Source organism: Struthio camelus, chromosome 6, assembly GCF_040807025.1.
Source record: "Struthio camelus isolate bStrCam1 chromosome 6, bStrCam1.hap1, whole genome shotgun sequence".
In the NCBI taxonomy this organism is placed as follows: Eukaryota; Metazoa; Chordata; class Aves; order Struthioniformes; family Struthionidae; genus Struthio; species Struthio camelus.
This window is the reverse complement of record NC_090947.1, coordinates 32,175,477-32,197,201: the sequence shown is the minus strand read 5'-3', so window position 1 is coordinate 32,197,201 and position 21,725 is coordinate 32,175,477. Positions and strand designations below refer to the sequence as shown.

General features: G+C 44.4%; 1 protein-coding gene across 6 annotated transcripts in view; it reads right to left on the bottom strand.

Annotated features, from left to right (window-relative positions):
• Nucleotides 1–16,642: 16,642 nt before the first annotated feature.
• RALB (RAS like proto-oncogene B) overlaps nucleotides 16,643–21,725 on the bottom strand; it is a 52,337-nt gene continuing 47,254 nt past the window's right edge. For all 6 annotated transcript variants that reach the window (XM_068949021.1, XM_068949020.1, XM_009667838.2 and 3 more), the window contains one exon: nucleotides 16,643–21,057. In XM_068949021.1, coding sequence (XP_068805122.1) covers nucleotides 20,938–21,057 — 120 coding nt within the window. In that variant the 3' untranslated portion in view covers nucleotides 16,643–20,937. The remainder of the gene's footprint in view (nucleotides 21,058–21,725) is intronic.

The window sequence follows — 21,725 nt, the reverse complement described above, 5'->3', positions numbered from 1 at the left end:
TTAAGTTAAGTCTTTTGCCCCCTGGGCTATTACAGTAACTTCCCGATGTGGAAATATTAACTATGCTGTTTCTTTAACTCCCCCCGTCCCCTCCCTCCCTGGCGGTTCCTCAAACACACCCACCGCGCACCGCGCCCGGCCGCGGCCCGGCACCCGGGCGGCGCGCACGGACCGCGCACGGACGGAGGCAGCCCTCGGTGCGCCCCTTTTACGCCCTTGACAGAAGAAGTCATTAGAAAGTTTACCGGCGGGTTGGCTTTGCGACGGGGTGGGTTTTTGTTTGTTTGTTTGTCTGAACGGGGCGGGTGCCGGGCATTGTGTTTTCCGTGGGGCAGGAGGGGTGCGCAGCCCGGCGGGAGGCGGGCGGTCCCGGGGGGGGGGGGCGGCTCCGCGGCGAGGCAGCCGCCGGGGCTGCGCGGAGCGGAGATAACGGGAACATCGCGCTGCCCGCGGCGGGGGAGCGCGTTTTCCTCCCGCTGCTGCGTGGGGGCCGCCCCAGCGCCGTGGGGGGGGGGGGGCGCAGGGCTGCGGTCCGCCCCCGCAGCGAGGTCAGGAGAGGTTTCCCCCGACGCCCGGCCGCCCGGGGCAGAGCCGGGGGCAGCCCGCCCGCTTCTCGCCGGACCCGGTCCGCGGGCGCTGCAGCCAGCCGCGCTGCGCGCCCCTCCGCGGCACAGCGCCCTCGCACCCCCAGCACCGCGCAGGCAGGCCGCGGCCAGGCGTCCCCCGCGCCGTCCCCTTCCGCCGGCGCGGCCCGCGGGGGCGGACGCGGCGCTCGGGGAGCCGCGGCCGCTGCGCGCTACCCCGCGGCCGCTGCGCGCCGCCGCCGGCGGGGAAGCCTGGGCAAAGGGCGCCCCCTCTGGGCCGCGCCGCGAGCGGGCGGCGGCGCCGCGCAGAGCCGCGCAGCGCCGCGCCGCGGGCGCCGGGGAAGCGGGTCGGGAGCCGCGTTGCAGTCCGCGGCCGCGGAGGCTGAGCGGGCGGAGCGCCGCGCCGGAGCCCGGCCTGCGGCAGGAGCGGACCCGGCGCCGCGGAGGCTCCGCTGCAGCCTGCGCGGCGCGGCGCGGGGGGCGAAGGGCGAGGGCGGGGGCAAAGGCTGAGGGGCGCTGCCGGGGCGGGGGGCAGCGCCCCTGCGCTGCATCGCGCCGGGCACCCGCGGCCGCGCCGCTGCTGCTGCAGCCGTTGGTGGGAGCCGGGTCGGGTTTGCCTAGGAAAGGGGAGATGCACGCCCAAATCTGCGCTCCGAATTAAGCAAAGGAGCAGCTTTGGCCTGAGCCTCCCACTGCCCAGGTGTGTGCTCAGGCAGCCGAGCCACTATTTCTGATTACGTGGGTTTTTCCAACGAACGAAAATATAATTTACAGAATGAAAACAAATCTAAAAACCTTCATCTTTTTTTCATTGCGCCGAATCCTGGTTTTCAAGGGGCAGAACCCGGACGCACACGTTTTCTGCATGACACCAAAGAAGCCCCTTAAACTTTTGCTGTGCATTTCAGTTTTTAAAAGAAGAATAAAACTTACGTATCTCTCGACTGCACACACATGTAGTGGTGAGCTCTGCTGTTACCAATGCAAGCAAGACAAGAGCATAAAGAGAGTCAGCTGGAGGATCAGATTGTTAGCGTGATTTAAGAATTTAAGGGACAAATGCTACTCCATATTATCATGTATTTTTTTTCTTGTTTTGTACTGCAAAAGCACAGACAAGCATTTAATGCTGTTGTTCCAAATCATATTACAATCCCAATCTGATTGTTTGTGTTGTTTTTAATACAAACACAATCTAATTTCATACATGGCACCGTAAATCAAAGTAAATTCTCTGTATCAGTGCAGCTACCCTGATGTGAGATCAGATTTAGATACAGTATTTCCTCCCTGCCATTAACAGGTTTTGAATGGAAAGCCTAGAATGTAAAAAAAGAAATAAGGCTAAAAATCCAATCACTCTGACATCCTGTAAGCTAATAAGAGCACGTGAATGCAACAAGCTTAGTACTTCACAGTAATTAATTTGACAGCAAAGAGCTAACAAGAAAACAACAGGCAGAGCAGTGATGACTGGTTCACAGAGGTCACTGTCAAACAAGAAATAGGTGCAAACACAGTCCTTCTCCCTTTGAAAACAACCACTTTCATTGCCCCAGTGAAAATGAAACGCCAAAGAGGCAAAAATCATGTCTTCAGTGGAGATAATGAAACTGGGAAGGTATTTCTGAGCAGGGTAGAGATTTTCTTTTTTAAATATAGTAATCTTTTTGGGGGGTGGGGGTTAGCTAAGGACTTTTTGCATATTCAAATATTGAGAGGCTTATCTTATATAGCAATTACTAACAAACAAATATGCCAATAAATGCTATTGTTGTTTAAAGTCTGTCCAACGCAATTCTGAAGGCAGCTCTCAAACAATGGACTATCTCTGGCTTTCCTCCTAGAAGAGAACTCAAGCAAACCTGAGATGCTTTCAGGCAGAAAACCCTACAGGGAAAGCAGACAGGGTTAACAGAAGGAAATGTGCCATTTGGTTTCTAATCTTGCTCAGAGAGCATGGCCTATTGATTGAGTCATAAGGCTCTGTTAATTTTAAGTTCTCCTCAGCTTGCAGTTCTTTCCCTTGGGCATAAACTTGTTGCTTACACATAGTAGCTGAATTATCAGGGAAATGGTAGCTTCACACTCCCCCTGCTCTGTTCTCCTCCCCTCCTCCCCTTTATTCTGTTTGTTCTGAGCTCATCTGCGTGAGGATACATTTTCACACACACCTTCTCAAACCGGCTGCTATTCATCTGATTCAGGGTCATGCTTTTCCATACATTAAATGCAGGGGAAGACTGGGAAGGAAATGGCTGAGATTTGTGCTTAATGGGCAAGCATACATTTAGCTAGGAAGCCCTGCTGTGAGAAGGTATGATATTGGAGGGTATTTTCTGTAGAAACATCAAGTCTCATGACTGGAATCTGATGCTTATTAAAGGTACTAGCATAATGAAATCATTATGAACTTAGCTCCTCAGCCAGTATTAGTCGGCGTGTTTCTGAGCCACCAAACGGCTACAACTCTTTCCTATAACCTAGATATTTGCTTATGCACTTTTTTCTCAGGAGGCGGCAGATGTAGAAGTCACACTTTTACAAAGGCCACTCAGTGCGGCTCTTCACCTTTCTGAGTCCGTAGGAAGTTCTAAAAACTGGACAGAGAAGCAATGTCACAAGCCAGCTCCCTCACTAGTCTATATTTTCGTAATGCCCTCAGTGAAACTACAACAATGTACACGAGCTCAGGATCTGGCCCCTCGCATATTCCTGAAGTACCTTTTATGCCATGACTCTATCTGTTAGGTAACCTGTCTAATCCCTTTGAGGAAGGATTTTCTTTGCTGTACCGATGGCTGAACTGAATAAAGCTTCATATATAAGAGGCCTGGTTTGCGCTACAAATGCTTCCCCTCTGGTACCAGCAAATGCAAGTTCTACTAGCACAAGCATCTTTTTCTGCAAGCATTTCCCAAATAAAATAGGCTATACTGGCAAAAGCACTTTTTTTTTTTTTTTTTTGCTCATATAGCTGCATCTACTTGGGGGATTTTTGCAAGTAGTGAAACGCAATCTGTTTTAAATGGCACTTCAGAACAGCATTGCTATCCCACAGAAGTTTCAAGGCTAGACCTCAAAGCATATACTTCTGCCCTGTATCTGAAAGAGCTTTTTAGAAAGGTAGCCATTATCATCTCAGTTTAAAGGTAGAGAAACAGAGACGGATGGTTGCAGGGGCTAGGGTTTCTGTACGCTGTCTGGATTTTTATTCGTGCCATTCTTTCACTTCAGATGAAATTATGTATCCGTAACCAAATTGGTTCCTTACTATGCAAATACTTGAAAAACAACAGCAAAAACAGTGGCTGTTTCAAAAACACCTTAATTCTGTAGAGGGAAAAGTCCTATTCACAATCTTGTAGGCAAATGCCATTCTGAATGACCTGGACTTTTTCTGAACTGGCAAGGGTAGACTCAACTCATGAAAAAACAGTCACATGTTAATTTGGCTCCTTTGCTCCTGGTCCGTGCTTCTCTAACAGAAAACTGTTAATAGATTTGTTGTCTCAGAAAACAGGGCCCTACTTTGAACACTACTTGGAAAAAAGGGTATATCAACCAGAATCAAAGGAACTTCTTCTGTAAAGTAGGTACAATGAGAGTCTGGAAGATGAGTCAAGGAGAAATGCCAAGTGAGAGGTGGGTCTAGAGCCCTCAGCAGGTTTTGAAGGACACCTGTTGAATCCCAGCTCCTTGCACAAGTGTCAGGCAGGAAGGGGACACGGGAGGAGGCAGGTGTATAAGATTTCAGGGGAATACTCACAGCTTACGTCTCCCACTCCTGCTGCACACACTTTAAGGCAGCTGCAGTCCCGTTGTCTCCAGCTCCCTCAACTCAGCTACCTGGTGGTGCCTCACGGGTATCCTGTTGGCCGAAAGACAGCCGCCGGTCCTCTCCTTTCGCTCTCCAGGAAGGTTTGAATCCAAGCTCCCAAGCTCACTGCGGGAAAGAAAACGGAGGTGGATCCCATGTGCTGCGAGCGATGCAGTCAGATACCTTGTCTCAGTGAGGTCTTCACACAACGCAGTGTGCTCTTTGGCAAACAGACTAAGTTCAGGGGTCTGCTTCTAAAGTAGAGGGACTCAGGTGGATACCCTGTATGATATTCAAAAGGTAGCTACTGCTCAGGGTTCTCCTGTTCAAGTTGAGGGCCCAGAATTGCTCTTGCTTTCTTCACACAGTCTGTCCTCTGCAGTCCAAAGCAGTAGTCTTATAACCAGGCAGTGACTTCCACTGAAGTTGCTTGTATTGACCTAAATAGGTTGGGGCGGGTGAGGACACATAGACAACATGAAAAAGCTGTACTGGTTGCCCAACAAAGAAGCGTCTGCCTTGTGGTGAGCTCTTTTAACATATAAGCACTTTTAACGTACTGTTAAAGAACATGATTTTCATGTTTGTATACGTTCACACCAAAAGCTTTGCAAAGCAGCAAAGTGAATAAAAATAAAATCTGCATTTAAGTGGTAAACAAGAGAGTTAAAACTTGACTTCTTGTAAGTTGAACACTACTCACTGAGGCAATGCATTTAAAAGTCACCTGGTGTATTTCATCCTTTCATTCAGCAATGATACATATAACAGATCAGGAAAACGAAGGCTGAGATGGAGCAGTGTCAAAATTAGCTATCCTAAGAAAATCCGTGATTTCAGGGAGTAGGAACAAGGTGGAGAGCTTTCCCTCTTGTTTTAAATGGAGCTCACAGGCAAAAAATGGCTTGCATCTTTGCAATGCCATGGGAAATATGGGTTTCAGAAGCTTGAGTCATGTCCTGGTGGACAAACTAGGATTTGATAAGTCGTTAAACAGAAACCACGTTTTCTTTTCTACAAACAAGCAGCACAGTTTGGGGAAGTGTGTGCACCTATTACCATAGGCCAGGCTGCAGCCAGATGACCTGCGCCCAGGCCTGAATTTCATTCTCTGTACTCTATTTTCACAAGCTGTAATTTAAGGATAAGTTGCTTTGAAATCAAGTAGGGGGAAGTAGTGTACAGTGTTCCTCCTGACACACAGAGATTGCCACAAACAGTATGGCTTTGCCACTGCAAGCCACGTGTGTATATCAAAAGTCATTTGAAGTCTGCACACCTACATTGAAGTTCCACACTTACATTGCCCTATTTTGTTTTCCACGTGTCTTTTCTTTTATTAAGCCCAAACTACCATGCAGTTTGGCTATCTGCACAAGAACATTCGGAATGGGATTTTAAAGATCACCATGATATAGTCTGCTGATACACTTGCTGCTGGAGACAGTAGCAGAGCAAGGGAACTGAACGCGTGTTTCTTGGTTGGAACGGCTTGTTGTAACAGCACCAAAGTCAGCCAGTTCCACCAGGCAGGCTCTTCCACTGCAGTAAAGCAGCAGCACTCTACCACAGTTAGTGAACCTCTATCGATTTATCCCAACTAAAGAGTTGGCCCATATGATTTACATTTGCCTAATGCTATTTTGTTATTGCTCAACCCTAGCAAGTCTGTTCAGCCTTCACATATGTTACACTCACATTAGCTACAAGCAAGCTTCTCTGTTACCACCTACCCCTGATGTTCCACTACTGCTAAATCATTAAGAGGATTTATTAATAAAATTTTCTGAAATGCTTTTTGCTCTGCTCAGTATTTATAAGTTCACGCAGTCTGTCCCCTCATGAGCGAAACTTGAATATGCTATGGAGCTGAAACAAAATGGATTGCAGGCTTGGGTGACTTGGATTGACTTGGGTGCTAATATGTGCCATTTCTTCCAAAACACCTCAAAAAGCAGTGGCTCAGGCTGTCCGTTTCACTGAGAAGTTCCTCAGAGATGTTCTAAGAATGTGGGAGTCTTTCAACCCCCAATTTACAAATGGGTCTTCTTGCTCTGTTATTTCCCTTGCTGTTATCTCCTCAAAAATGGGCTAAGGATAAGGAGAACCTAAAGTATTTCTAAGATAAGGAATAACCCAAAAACTTTTCCGCAGCCCTTCACCATTTCCGAGTCTTGCCCCTAACATTTATTGCTGTGGCGTAGGTCCTTACTTAATGGTCTTTAGGTCCATTATTAAGAAAAAATTATAGTGCATTAAAATATTACTGTGAAATACACTGGTACTATTATATGAGAGTAAGAAAAAAAACTACTGAAAAAAGCAAGAACATGGATCATATTAAGCAGACAGTGGGACTACCAAAGTTACCCAGGTACTGAAATATTAGGAGGGTGCAGAGCTAAAATAGGAAAGTGTGCTGTTCTAGTTTTTTTGCTTAAAAGATGAGAGAGAGGGCCTAGGGGAGGGGAACGCATGAAAAAGAAAAGGATGAACCTTTTTTTGGCTACTCCAAATGGGGTTTTCCTCTGCTTAAATGCTGAAGGACAGAAAGATTTTAAATTAAAATCTTAATAAATATAGCCCTGAGGCTAGTAACTTTATTACATCCAAGATGATTACAGCAACCAAGCCACAGAAGAAATATATATATATATATATATTTGAAACATAATAAGCCTCAATATTTAGCTAGAAGAAGGCTAGGCAGCTAACTGACTTCAAACTAGTGAACTTTCCATTCCACTGTGCCGCAAGGATAAACCAACACTGCACATATTTTGCAGGGTTTGGTTTCATTTCTGTACAAGAGAGCATTATTACTGCTTATGCTTAAAAAAATAATGTATGTATCTATTAATTACAGTGGCTCAGATCATGTGCATGAGGGTTGGCAGGAAAGAATCCCAAGTTTGCAACATGCAATAGGAGACATGGAGATAATTAGCTAGCTTCATTGGGGAAGAACAATCTTTGTCCTCCAGCTTGCTTGAGTGAATGAGGTGTGTTCTCCTTGTGCTATTTGCCTTTTTCAGTTGATTCTCATCTGAAGACAATGTACCACAACTTACTTGTTTGTGTGGTCTTTCTTTAACTATGGGAATATTTTAATAAAGGATACAGGGAAAATACAAGGATACAAAGAAAAGGATACAAGCTGATAAAGATGATTAAATCATAGAGCGACTGTGGAGTGGGTCATGAAGTGTTATAATCCCCAACTCCCCTCTGCTTTCTGCCTCAATGTGTTAATGCATCACACTTTAGTACAGTGACACTTTCAGCCCTAGGTGGAAATTCACACATGATGAAGAGGTGGAGGAGGATTTCCAGATGGTCAGACCTCAGGGAGTGCGAAAAGGTGGGGGGAGGAAGGGAGAAACTGCTGAAGAGAATCGGACTTTGGTCACATCAGTAATTTCCAGCTGAAAATGGAATACTAAAAAAAAAAAAAAACACACACACACACACAGAAGAATGATCCCGTACCGGAGCCAGGTGCATTCAGGTTTGGATGTTACGCATGACAAATCCTCACCATTGCTGGTTGTGAAAGATCCCTTGGAAATATTGGTTTATTTGTATGCAATAGTGAAAGGTGTGAGCTTCATTTCCTTGGCCAAATTTCAACATGGGTACTAAAGCATCCCAGCACAGACCCAATTAGTTGTTTTATTCTACACAACTCCTCTTTACTAGAGGTTATTATAGAGCGGTACTTGCTCTAAATTGTGCATAAACGTTCTCTCCAGCAGAGGTTGTATTTGGCTGCTGGATGTCCTATGGGGCCCTCTTCTGCAGGGCCACATCTCCAAGAGCAGTGAAGGGCGCTGAGATAGAGAAAGCACAGACCTGCGGCCCCTATCACGTCCCAACCAGGCCCCACTTCCCCTTTGGGGGAGTATAAGTCAGCAGCTGCTATCACACAGCTGGACTTCTCTAAGACCTCATTTACTGTGGCCTTTTGAGGGGAACTGGGAGGTAGTCACAGTCCAGAGTTCAAGGAGTCTGGTCCTTCAGGATGAGAGGTGCTATGGCTGTATAAAGAATTAGCAATAGATGGCACTTTGCACAGTCACAGCTCTTTCCAGGTTTCAGTGTCAGAGGAGCTTTAAGATAATCAATTACTTAAGCATCATAGTACCCCTACAGTGCAAAAAAACTCCAAAAACCCCCAAAACAAAGTCAAGTATTATCCTTACCCCTTCACAGGTGAGTGACAACACAGAGTAGGACAGAACTGAAGAGCAGACCATATAACAGACACCAAGGACCAGCCCTTCAAAAGCACGATACGTATAGTGCTTGTCCCTAAGGACATCTGTGAATGTTGGACCTTCAGCCTCCTGGGAGCTTTAAGGATGTGTCTACATGGCTCAAAGTGTAATTTCCTTTGCGACTGGAAGCACTACAGCTCTGTTAGTGACACTACCAGGGCAAAAATCCTGCTTATCAGTGGGGCTAATACAACCATGCAGAATGTTATCCTAACGTGGTGATATGAGCCTGAGCAGGGCTGTTCAGAGCTAGCTTGGCCCCACAGTGCACGGCATGGAGGGACGGTCCATGCCAACAAGCGCCTCTGCTTCCTCAGCAAATACAACTGAATGACCCCAATATAATCTTCACTCACTCTGGGCCACCTAAATAGAAATCTCCCTACAATGACATAAATAGCCAGCATTAGATATGACTCAGACTGCCTTTCTAAGGACTTTGCTGCATTTCTAAGGTGTTCCTTGGGTCAGATCATTTTCCCTACCGCTAAATAGATACTAAAGATGCCAATGGTATGGTAGGCATAATGGAGAGGAGCATTTTGTTGAGCGTCACCATTATGACTCCATGCTATTTACCTGTATTTTCACGATCCCAACAAAGTAAAATTGACCGGAGGTCGGTCAACCACTTGAGAAGTAAGGCTGTCACGCACAATTCCTGCTTTGGGTAAATGTTTGTTGAATACCCACTCCCTGTCACTTCCAGTACAAGCTATGGTGTGCTCATAGACCAGGAAAAAGCTCAAGGAGACAGAAGATACTGCGTTCCCTTATTCGACTGCAATTGCAATTTTAGCTCCAAGTGCAATTTTAAATCTGTAAAATCATTGCTTCTAGTAGGTGCTGAACGTCTCCCCCCATGAACTGACCTCATACTTTAAATCACTTCGCAGCAAAAGACAAAGGAAAATTGGGCACCTAATGCAGTAGTGATTTCCATGATATTCAAGATACTGAGGATCCCACCATTTGCTTTAGCAGCAGGCCAGAAGCCTCTGAACCTTGCGTGCACTGCAGCACTCATCTCAGAACTAAGTCTCTTGCAATGGCTGACTGAACATCTCTCTGACTTTCTTCCCTAAAGGGCTCAGCACAGCAGGTGTTTTCAGTCTGCCCACATTCTAGATCAGGTGCCCAAAACATGCAGCAGTAAATATATTTTTTTCTTTTCTCTTCCTAAAAGAACTCAAGGTGGGTGGAGGTGATAGTAGGAGGCTATTCTTATTCTCACCTTTATTTAGTCTGTAGTCCAACAGTTCATGAAAGAAGAGCCGGGTTCAGTCCCCCCTCTCTGTCTGACAGGAGTCCCAGGAAGCATGAAAGATGAGTTAGGTCTCCTCGGAAGGAGCGGGTTATGGGGTGATGCTAGGACAGGAGCTCTCCAAGCCTCCAGCTGAAGTAGTGAAGAGAATGTGACCCTGTAGCTCTGTCGGTGGCCTGTTCTCCTGAGACGCAAGGCTAGGCCTCCCTACTAGCCAAAAAATCTGAAAAGAGCTAATTCACATTAAAACACCTTTGGCAGGACAGTGACAGTCCTCTCCCTTATGCACAGAGAATAACCTGGTAAGCGCGTTCACGTGGGAGAGGAGATGTACAGATTCCCCACGGCAGAAGGGCATTGAGCCACGTGAAATTCCCCATGTTCTGCACTAACATTACAAGCGCAGTGTATACAAAACAACACAGTACTGTCAACCACCCTGCCTTTCCCTTGCCAGAGCGGACCCACACTCTGTTCCTGGGAGAAAGCCAAGAGAAAGCCTAAATTGTGAAGCTGAAGGGATCAGAACCCCCCCAAACAAGGTAGGTTTAAGAGGCTGCGTTCCCTGTTGCTCGCTCGGGCAGCAAAGTAGCCTTTTGTTTTTGGGGGCTGCCATTCTGGGATGGTGCACGGCCCAGGAAATGTCGCTACGTAACGCAAAGTGGTTAGGTTTGTTGTGGCTGCTGAGAACGGGCATCGGAACGCACCACAGCGGTACCCAAGTCCTTTTGTACGTTCCTTTCTTAACCCTGAAAAAACTCCAAATTCCTCCAAACCAAAAGCTCACTGCACTGTTGTTACTGTGTTAGTATTCCACAAAGCAACAGCAGACGGAGCTCCCGCAGAGTCCAAGTCACAGCGTGATAAATGCAGTACAGGTTCAAATCTACCCAAAGGGTGGGCATGAAAGAAGGTGCAGAGAGGTCAGGAGTTAGGCTGCTCAGGGCTGCCAAGTGACTCTCTCCCTGCTCTGACAGGGCACATAGAAACTTGCAAGACTGAGCCTTCAGCAAAATTGGTCACACTGTGACTTTTGTTTTCTGTGTAGGTACTAGGGCTGAAGTTGTTTAGCTGTTAAAGAACCAGAAAGAATACATATGTAAATATGGGTGAATTTAGACAAGACAAACATTTAGCTGTATGTGTTAAGCCTTGAAAATAAAGTGATTGATAATAGTTGATGGAGACCCCTTACATTGGAAGTGGAACAGTTAAATGGATAGAAAAGTAAATGGAGAGAAGTGGAGTATTTGTCCATAACAGGACTGAGGCTATGAATCATCACAAGCATGCAGCAAGGAAGGAGTAAACAGGTCACCATCCTCTCTGCCTGCTGAGGGCATAGGGAAGGTTTCAACAACAGCCACAAACCCAGAGCAAGACCACCACCCCCTGCTGCCACCCTCAGCAGCGCTCCAGCTCAGAGCTGCCAGGCACCTAAAATAGCTCAGAATTGCCCTGGCACCAGAAGAGCAACAGTGCCTGAACTTTTGGGGAAAATGATCATTTGGGAGGCTTTGCTCCCATAGACAGCCCAGACACATGGAACAGACAGCTGCAAAGTTTCATTATTTAGCAGAAGGCTGGTCACCGACTAGAGATCATGAGTTCTGGTTTCTCTACCAGACTCATGCAGACCATAGAAACAGTGTGAGGAACAGGCCAACCTGCTGAACAGCAGAATTCATCTTCTTGTGATGGACTTACAATCTTTATTAGCTACCTTCTGGTTTTGGGCTCCTGACACAAAAACACCTGGAAAAGACCTTCCTAGCAGGAAACGCTCAGCTCCTTTTAATTAGGAGCCAAAACTAACAACTTTACGAAGACTCCTGTTCTACCTTCAACCCCTTTGGTTAGGTCTCAAAACAAGAAGAGCCCACAAAGGGGCCTGTGACTAAGGCAAAAGAGAGATTCCGCAGGCAGAACAGGGAAGCAGCGGCAGCTCCCGCGTGTGTCACTCGCTCCAGCTTTGCACAGGTGAGGAGAGGGTTCCTTCGCTGCCTAGAAGGAAAGGGTTACCAGAGAGGTGTGGCTGCCTAGAAAAGGGCCTGGATCCTGCAAGAGCTTTTTGCCTTTAGCTTCCTTAGCTTTTCCAGAGCTAGGAACAGGCTACGAGCCCATTCTAATTTTTATGTTCAGGATAGATCCCACTGATGCATTTCCCAAAAAGTCCTGTCAGGCTTGAAAGACAGACAGACAGAAGGAAAAAGACAGAAAGAAAACAAAGCAAAGTATGCATCCCTTTGTCACAGACTTGCCTTTCAAGTACTCCAAACCTATTTAATACCTTCAGCTTTACTAGATTTTTGTCTCATAGCAAGGACTATTCCTCTGGAACGTATATCCCCATCTCTTTCCAAAAAAGAACAAAAGTTAAGTTTTAACTTGGTGTTGATGCAATATTTACCCCACCCAGAACAGTGTAACCAACTTTGAAAGCTCATGTAAAAAACATGAAGAGTAATTTTTACTTAGCTCTTGCTATGAACAATTCGGAGATAAGAAACAAGGCAAGACATGTCTCAGCTGCAAGTGTGAACATGATCTCAACACTGCAACATTTTCCTTGCCTGGCTAGAGAGATGGGTTGGCAGCATGAGGTATATGAAGGTAGGTTACAGGTGACAAGAATGCAAAAAACCTATTATTAAACTAGGTGTAAGCAGTCTTGAAACTTCATTAGGGCCAGGGAATTCAGCCCTGGACACTGCACCTGCTTGACTGTTCACTGGAAATTAACATTAAATAAATGCTCTAAACTTGAAGCAAAGTTGGAGAGAATTCAGAGGCAGGTCTCCCTGCCCTCTGACTGGGCAGTGGATGGAACGAGGTCTGTATCACGGACACGTTCCATATTGCTTTCCTTTTTCAGGAAAAAAAGGGAAGCCTTTTCATCAGAAGTTTTCACAAGCTGCAGAGGACAAATCATCTTATGTCCTCTGACTGTAACCTCAGTAGAGGAGTGAACTGAGGAACTGCAGCATGTTAAATGTGCATTTGAGCACTGACCTATTTTTGTTCATCTGCCATGGGAGAGACGTGTGGAAACATTGTGGTTTGATGCATTTGATTAAAAATATGCTAATGAATAAAGAAAATTAAGAGCATCCCTTGGGCTCCTGGCAAGCTGCCAAGACAGACACTAGGACCACCAACAAGGGGTCCTTATGTTTCAGCTTTTGCAATCCTTCAGATTCCAACTGCAGAGGATGGTGACCCAGTGGAAAAAGGGCTAAAAGTTGAGTGCTTTGTGTGTCCTGCCTCCACTCCTCTCTAAACGCCACAATATTTGAAAATTTATGCCCCAGGTGCTGGAATCAGCAAGCATAAGAACATCTTTGTTTTCATTGAAAAAAAGATACTTCTACCATCATTGTTGCAGAACGCAAGCTTGCAAACGTGAAGCAAGTGCGCTCAAAAGGCTTGGAAACAAAAAGACTGTGAAAGAGAACTCCAAGTTCATTTTCTAAAGCATCTCATTATTTCTAAATCAAACGTAGTTTTGGAGGCCTGACTTATGGTTTTCAAGTTCCCAGGGCAAAGCTGCAAATATGGCCTTTATTCCCACGCAGGAGAAGCTCTGCCTGCCCTCCTCCCTCCATGCAGTTCAGGCAGGGAAAGGGAGGAGGGGAAGGTGAAGCCAAACAACACAAATGGGCACGGCTTTACCCTCTGCTCCACAACTGCTTGCTGCACTACCATCATCACTCAAATGCATTTACTCAAGGTACCACATGAGAAAGCTCTAACCTGGCTGCAGGAACAGACAAATCACCTGCTCTGCTACTCTTCCTCAGGTAGGAAACAGCTCTCCCAATGCTAATAATCCATCTGCAGGTAGTTGTTTCTCCCATAATCTGATTCATCCTCCATTGTCATGCAGTCTTCAGAGCTGAAATTTGGCAGATGACCATACTTGGGGAAGTGACCGAAATCACTGACACCCAGTGGCACTGCTGAGCACCTAAGTCGAGTACAGTCACCAGGTGTGAAAGGAAAGAAGGGCTAATGTCTAGTTAAGTTACCTGAATGTAAGTAGGACCAGTAAGATTTAAACCTTGGAGGTAAAGTTGAACTTTTAAGAATACAGAACAAAGCAGACCTATAAAGAAAAGAAAATTGAGACCCCAGAATAGAAGAGGTTCTTCCACAGCACTGACCCGGGTGCTAATTAGAAGAGCAGCTGTATTTAAAACTGAAGACCTAATCCACCCTGAAGGTGTCTGTTCAGCAAACTGGTAGGCTTCGCTTTTCATAGCTCCACCTACCAAAAAGGAAGTGAAGTTTAACTTCTGATTTCCGAATCACACTGTTCTGGCCAAGGATCCACTGCAGTCCTTTTGTCAGGGAGGTTCGCCTCTGTCACTAGGACTGGGAGCATTTCTCTTAGCTTTTCTTCAGCCTTCCTAAAACTGAAGAGCCAGCCAGACTTTTAGGAGTGAAACTACAGGCAATCTTGGGCAATGTTGGCATGATGATTTCCATTTAGAAACGAGCAAGAATTTGGCTAGTTTTGAACAATAATTCCTTCCCCTAGTCCCCAGTTCCTTGGCGATACATATAGAAGTCCAACACCATCACTTTGTGATGCAGGTAATGGTGTCACAGAGCACTCAGACTACAGGTTGAGCAACCCTCATCTAAACAACAAGTTCAGTTTGCTGCATGTGTTTTCCTTTAAAAAAAAAAAAGAAAGAAAAAAAGAGGTACTATTAAGCAGTAAGGAGCAAGTTTCCTTGTCTTTCAGTGCTACATGTATGCACAAGTTTGTCCTTGAGTTCTGGTATTTGGCCTACGAAGCCAACATGCATAAAAACTCCGATAGCCTAAACACTACACTTTAAAAACAAACTCTATAAACTGATTATATCAAAAACATGACTCTGCCTCAAAGCCAAGTAACACTGAAGAGAACTTGCTGCGAACTCTGGAGATTAATCATTTTTATCAGGAAGGCAACTCCAGAGCATGTGGGCCCAGTCTTACACCAGCATTTTATCTCCAGCCCCTCTGGAGTTACATGGCATAAGGGGCCACTTACTGGCATTTCCCTAGTAGCTCCCATTTCCACAGCAGACACCGAGTAGTTTGTACTTGGGGGGAAGAGAGACTGGGGGGAGGGGATTTTAAATGGGATATTCCCCCACCCCCTACACAATTAAGGCTTTATATGGCAAAGTAACACCAGCATCTTTAGTTACCCCTAGAAACAAAATGTTTTGTGAAATACCGCATAGTCCCATTGAACAATAAGTATTCTTCCTGGCATGCAAATCAGTGCTCAGTGAGCAGAACAAACTTACACTTGCAATGCAAACTGGTATAATGCCATAGAAATCGTAAAGCCACCATCCTCATGAGAAACTGGATGTTCTGTTACGCACTAGAATGTTTAGGCAAGAATTAATGTCAGCATTTGCATGCAAAATGAAACCTTTAATTTAGAACAAGGACTCTTACTGCACAAGAAAATCATGCAGCAGGGCAACGAGAACGGAGGAATCTAGTTAGCATGGTTTTCCACGTGTAATTCAGGTAGCAGATTAGCAGCAGCTATGCGTATGCTTGCCTGAGCATGCTGAACAGCCCCTCTCCATGGTAGAGTTTCTAACTCTGAAAGCCACAAGATGGAGCCAGCAGTTCTCAGGAAGACCTCCAGAAACCAGCCCAGGAACCTGGACAGCGTTTTGCACACAGAAGAAACCACAGCAGTCAGAAAAGTGTTTGGGTAAAGGCAGAATATAGGCAAGCACAAAGGCAGAAGTCGGGCTATATGTATACAATCATTCTCCAGTTGTACATTGCTGTAGCTTACAGAACACTTACCCCTCATGAGCATTCACAGCCGATATTAAGGAAAGGGTTTCATTCTAGGCTTTAGCCATAGCTACATAGCACAAGTTGCCTCCAGAACCCCCTCCGACTTCCTAAATAAGACTTTTCATGCACCCCTTCCTCTCTGCTGGACTTTCAGAAAAAAGATTCACCAGAAAGGAGAGCTACGTAAACCAACGTGGCAACCCGAAGCACCAGCACCAGGCAAGCACCACATAAGCAAGACTATGTAGATTGCTGTAACTGTTGGCCAGAAGTGCATCAGCAAAGAGATGTTCCACTTCTCACCTGTATGACAGCAAAAACTGCATCCAGTTTGCTATGAATCACTTTTTCAAAAATAGCATAGAAATGGGATTTAACAGTGGAGTGAGTCTGCAAGCAGCTGAACAACCATCCTGCCTCAGAGAAACGTTAGCTTCCTTACCGAAGTTTGTTCATCACAGACCTGTACAGAGGATCTTGTTTGGCATACTCAGGAAACTAGGAATCAATATACCTACATCGCATTACTTATGCTATTTGATCAGCAAGACTGACCAGGGAAGGAGGGAGGAAAGTAACTCTGACATTTAACAGTTGACATAAGCTGTTGGTTCTAATTAGGCTGTGGGAAATTAAGTTGAACTAGTTTGATTCAAGCTATTGTAGCAGCTCGATTCAGAAACTGATATGCAGACCATTCGTCCAAAAATGATGGAGTCTTAAAGTCACCTCCTCCTCCCCTCTCTATAGCCTGTATTAATCTTATTACAAGTCTGATACAGACAAGTTAGTTCTGGAAACTGAAAGTCATTGGCTAGCTGGCTCAATAGCTTTGGGGATTAGACTTACAACAAAACCTAAAAAAAAATCACTATCAAGCAAACATGGTGCCTTTTTATTATTAATAGTAATACAAATCAATTGTATTAGCATGATAATGAAGAATGACCACTTTTATAGACATTAAAAACATTTGTGCAAGTTAGAGACAAAGCTCTGAAGCTACATAATGAAAAAAAAGTAGAATTTGTATTGTAGAGTATAATATAAATGGTTTAGAGGCAGGTTTATTAAATCTTGCAATCACAATCACTTCCTCTATGTTAAACCTCTTTCTTGGTGTTAGAGATAACACCTTCCCCTCCCAAGAGAAGCACCTGCCATTCCCGTGAAGTGTGGAGATTATGGTGAGAATCATAGCTTTTTTTGTCGCCCCCCGCCCTTGCTTCCCCCAAATAAAGTCAACAGGAGGTGAGCATAGCAACATATGCTTATAGCAATTAAGGAAAGCTTCCGTCCTCATAAGCTCTAGAGTGAGTTGCATTGATAAACAGTATCCTCCTCTTGAGGAAGGATTGATAGACCTGTCAGATCCCAGCACTGGCTTAACACTCAGGATAAGTTTAAAAAGTATGCTGAGCATCTAGTTAAGACATTTTTCCTCTTACTACATTCCAGATCACTGTTTTGCGCCTTAGACCTGAAATATTCCAAAACATTGTATTAGCCCGATAGGATACAACTGGCACTTCAGAGGGCTGCTGATGCCTTCCTGAAGTTTAATGCCCAGGAAATGTACGTGCCTTTCTCTCTTCATTAAAGCAAGACTTTGCCCAGAAGTTAAAACAAAGGAGTTTATTAGTCTCTACAGAATACACATGGCATAGATAGTTGAAGATGCTCTTTATGCTTTATCTGAACACTCATCTGGAATGTTCTCTCTAGAAAGAGAACTTGGCCTCACGCTCCTGCTGTATAACCTACTTCTTAAAGCAGAACTTCATACAGGACTTAGCCTCTGTTATAAGGGTGGCTTGTCTCATGCATATCTGCTTGCTAGAGCACTTAAGAAATACCCACAACTAAGCCAAATACAAAAGACTACACTTCTCCTGCAGAAAACAGCTCCCTGACTTTTTAAACGCTAAGCCATTATGCAAAAGCACTATTTGAATGCTTAAGTGCAAGTGCACAGTTGATTCTTGCATGACCTCCAGCTTTAAATATTAGTTACTTGCCTATAGCCATAGGCCAGGGAGAAGAGTAGATTACAGTGACAAAGTGAAGCCTTGGTCTTTAATTACCTACTATATCAGCTTCAACACAGCCTTCAGTTGTCTCAGCTCTGCACAGCTAGTAGGCAGCACCACACACTTGCTTAAGCTCCCTCCCTCCGCTTTATACACCTGAGCTGCAAGCAGCCATTTAGATTAGCAGCTAAAGGTCCCTTTACATCGCTCTCAGGGAGTTCCAAATCCAGAAGGAAGCATTTCTGCTCCAATCCTTTTTTTAATCCAGTCAACCCAACTTGATGCTGATATCTAGTGATGTCCAATCAAGCAAGCTCGGAGGTCATTCACCCTCAAATTCCACTGCCCTTATTCAGAAGAATATGCATTGAGGCACTTCCACCATGTGAAGCAGAAGCAGCACTATTCCAGTCCAAGGGAACAGTTTTATTGCCTTCCTGGTGGAAGTCTGAAAGCTTTTTGCCTGCTTATGAAGTAGTCAAGGTAGCTGCTTCATCATGCTCTCAGCTATCACTGAGAAGTTAAACTTCTGTTTACCACAAGCACAGAAGAGGAATACTGGAAAGCTGCCATATTTGGTCTCCAGGCTTAGTACTTCTGGAAAAAGGTGACAAGCACAGAACACTAAAGAGCTGCAGTATCAAGTAATGTAATGACAAGCACCTTCTTCCAAGGAAGCCCACCTCAGCGGGGGACCTGTTATCAGTTGAAAAATAACCTGAGTGAGAACAGCACACAGGCTATACGGACACCAGCAGGAAACTGACTGCTCCGAGTAGAATTTCATCCGTCCTATCAAGTACTGTCAGGTACTTTATGACTAATGAAATCACAGGTCAAAGCACACAAGACTCTTGAACTTGTACAACTCTGAGCTGCTCATTGTGCACTTTGCCAAGTTCATTATTCATATGGCAAAAACACTTATTCAGTTTTTTTTTTTAGACACATTTTACACTCTGCCTCAGAGAGGCCTGAACTATTAAGCTTGTAATGGGAACTGAACTGTTGTTTTTCCTTCAGGTTAATTAAGGATTTAACCTTTAGGCCTCAACTAAAATCCAACTTAAGTGATCCGTCTTCTTCCAGAAGTAGACATTCATTTGCTTGTATGCACAACATGCACTCAAACAGACTTTATCCATGGAAGTTCAAAAGGAAGCTTTGCTAGAAGCGTTACAGTTCCAAGTGCCCTTGTTAAGTGTTTGAACTATATCATTTATATATACAATCTCAAGTGACAAGTTCTGTAAGCCAGCAGGCTCCCAGCCTCTGCTTCAATACTGTCTGGCTTTGTAATGCCATTCTAATTATCTTGTTTCAAATTTGGTTAATGATTTTTTCCGGGCATATAAGGTAACACTAATAACCAAGGAATTTAACTTGACAAGAACGAAGATTACAGCACCTTTTATTTAGTACAGTTTCCCCAATCCAATGAGTTGCCTGACAAGGAGAACTAGTTATGGAAGACAATGAGTTTGTGATAAGTCCCTGCAAAACCTCAGACCAACAGAGGCTCTAATATCTAACACATCTTACTCTTTTCAAAGTTCAGAGGCAGAATGCACAAGAGCAATCTAGTACATGTTAAAAATGCTTCTCAACCCCAAGTTACAATACCAAATACTGAACGATATTTGCTTCTCCTTCACCCCAAGGAGGAACAATATTTGTTAATTTAGTGCTGCCCAAGTTTTTCTTCCAAGTAACTGGATTTTAAGCATCTGGTAACAAGCAAGGTACAGTTGCTACTTTCTAAAACCATCTATTTCTTCAAATTAGAAGTCTGTAATTCACTGAGAGACTTCATGATCAGGAGAGACAGTTACTTTCTGCAATAGCAACAAAAGTTTTTGGCAACTGCACTTAGTAGGCTGACAAGATAATGTGCTAAAATACTGACTTCTCTCCCATTTCTAGGCTGGCTTTGTTGATTAAAACGTGACTAAAGTGTAACTGACAGCAAAACAACATGTGTCTCCATGTGCTAGGTTGCTCTGCATCAGAAACAGAACATACAAAGTTAAGTGAGTAACAGATGTGGCAACTGCTTAACTTCACTTGCTTTTTGACACCGTGCAACTCACTAGCCGACTGATCATTGAGAGGTAGCATGTACGCCTCACTAACTCCAGATTATGATTGTGTGATGTGACCCATCTTCTTCAGAGTATTCATATTCACCAAGAGAGATGCGTAAGTTTCCACTTCTCCAGCATGACCACAAATGTTGCAACATAAAGACAGATGAAATCAACACTTCCATTTACACTAGTCCAGTACCAGGGAGGAGAATGACGACTGATGTAGAACAAACTTAACTGAATCTAGTCGTAAAATATGGAAGAAACCCAGGACAGCATTTCAAGGAGATGGTGGCAATACAATTCCTTTCAAAGAAGGTCTTACAGTCATTTTTCTCACCCCACACCACACTAACTTAAGGATGAGAAAACAGACCAGCGGGGAATGCACCTAGCCAGTAATTAAATACCAATTGCTGCATTACCTAAGTCTGAATCGAGTCCACAGGCTTGATTCATGAATGCTATATTGACTCAGCTGAACAGGAAGAAAGTTAACTTGCATTTAGAAATGCCTCTCAAGTGTCAGTTGCTATTTGTTAAATGGAGGATGGAGAGGAAAGCAGCAGATCCCAGTGTAAGACATCAGTGACCCCAGAAGATGGGGACTCAAACCCTTACCAGATGTCATCTAGCTTTTCTGCAGTTTGCAACAGACGGTAAAGACAGTGAAATATTGTTCGAACCTGAACAGCTGTGCTTTAAGGCCAGTAGAGGTTCAAGAGAAAAAACATTCAGAGAAACATTAAAATATACTACGAAATTAATACGAAAGTACTTTGTATAACCAAGCAGAATTATTGTAGTTCTGAGATTCAGTATATATCTAGCCTTGAAAGACATTGGGAAGACAGAGCCCATTTCTGTGCAAGTAGTCATAGATTTTGTTGGATACCAGAAACGGTTTCAAAGTTCTGTTTTCACATTTTGAAGGTGTGATATGCAAAGCAAGAGATAAGGGAGTCAATACAGACTTCCTTTCATGAATCCAGCCCTATATCTTTAGTGGTATCTTATCCATGCCACCTGTAGATATTTACAGTTCCCAAGCATCACAGTAAGCAACATCTTTCTTTAAAGCTTTTCTTGTTCTTGCCACTTTTCTTGCCATTCTTGTCTTTGTTTTCTGACATTTTCTTTGCTCTGATTTCTCTCATTAGATCAAAGAATACCTGGAGAAGAAGAAAAAGAAAGATTAAACAAGTTCTGCTAGCAGAAAGCAGATACAGACTACTATATCAGGCAAAAATTAGGATGTAGCACAAGATACACTGATGTAGCAGCATCACAATTGTGCAGTACAAGGAGCGGGACAGTCTTACCTGGCTACTAACTCATTTAGTAGCCTGTTTCAAGAGGCTTTTATTCAATATCAGTCTTGTCGGAAAACAATATGCAGTAGCATTCAGGGTTCATGAGAACTTTTGTCCCTAAAATATTCCCAGCTAGGCATCTCATGTGTTAACTAGGCAAATTACTTAAGCCAGTCCTGTTCAGGTAGTTAAAAGTGCATATGTTTCTCAGTAGTATTCTGCTTGTTCTATAACTGGGACGCACCATTAAAGTAACAATGTCAGGGCACAGAAAATTCTCAAGCCCCTGTATAAGAAAGATTTTTCAGAGAAAAGTGATTATTCAGATGAAGTTCTCACTATAAAATCTGAAGATTTTTACTTCTGCAAATCTGATGTCTAGACACATACCACCAGTAAGATACAACAGCTGTTTCACTGTAGAGAGGCATTAGGAAACTATGCTTTTCAGCACTACAAAACAGCAAAAGCTTAGTGTTGCTCCACAGAGTTTGCCTTTTTAAAACCGAGAACTACCCAGCTCTTGG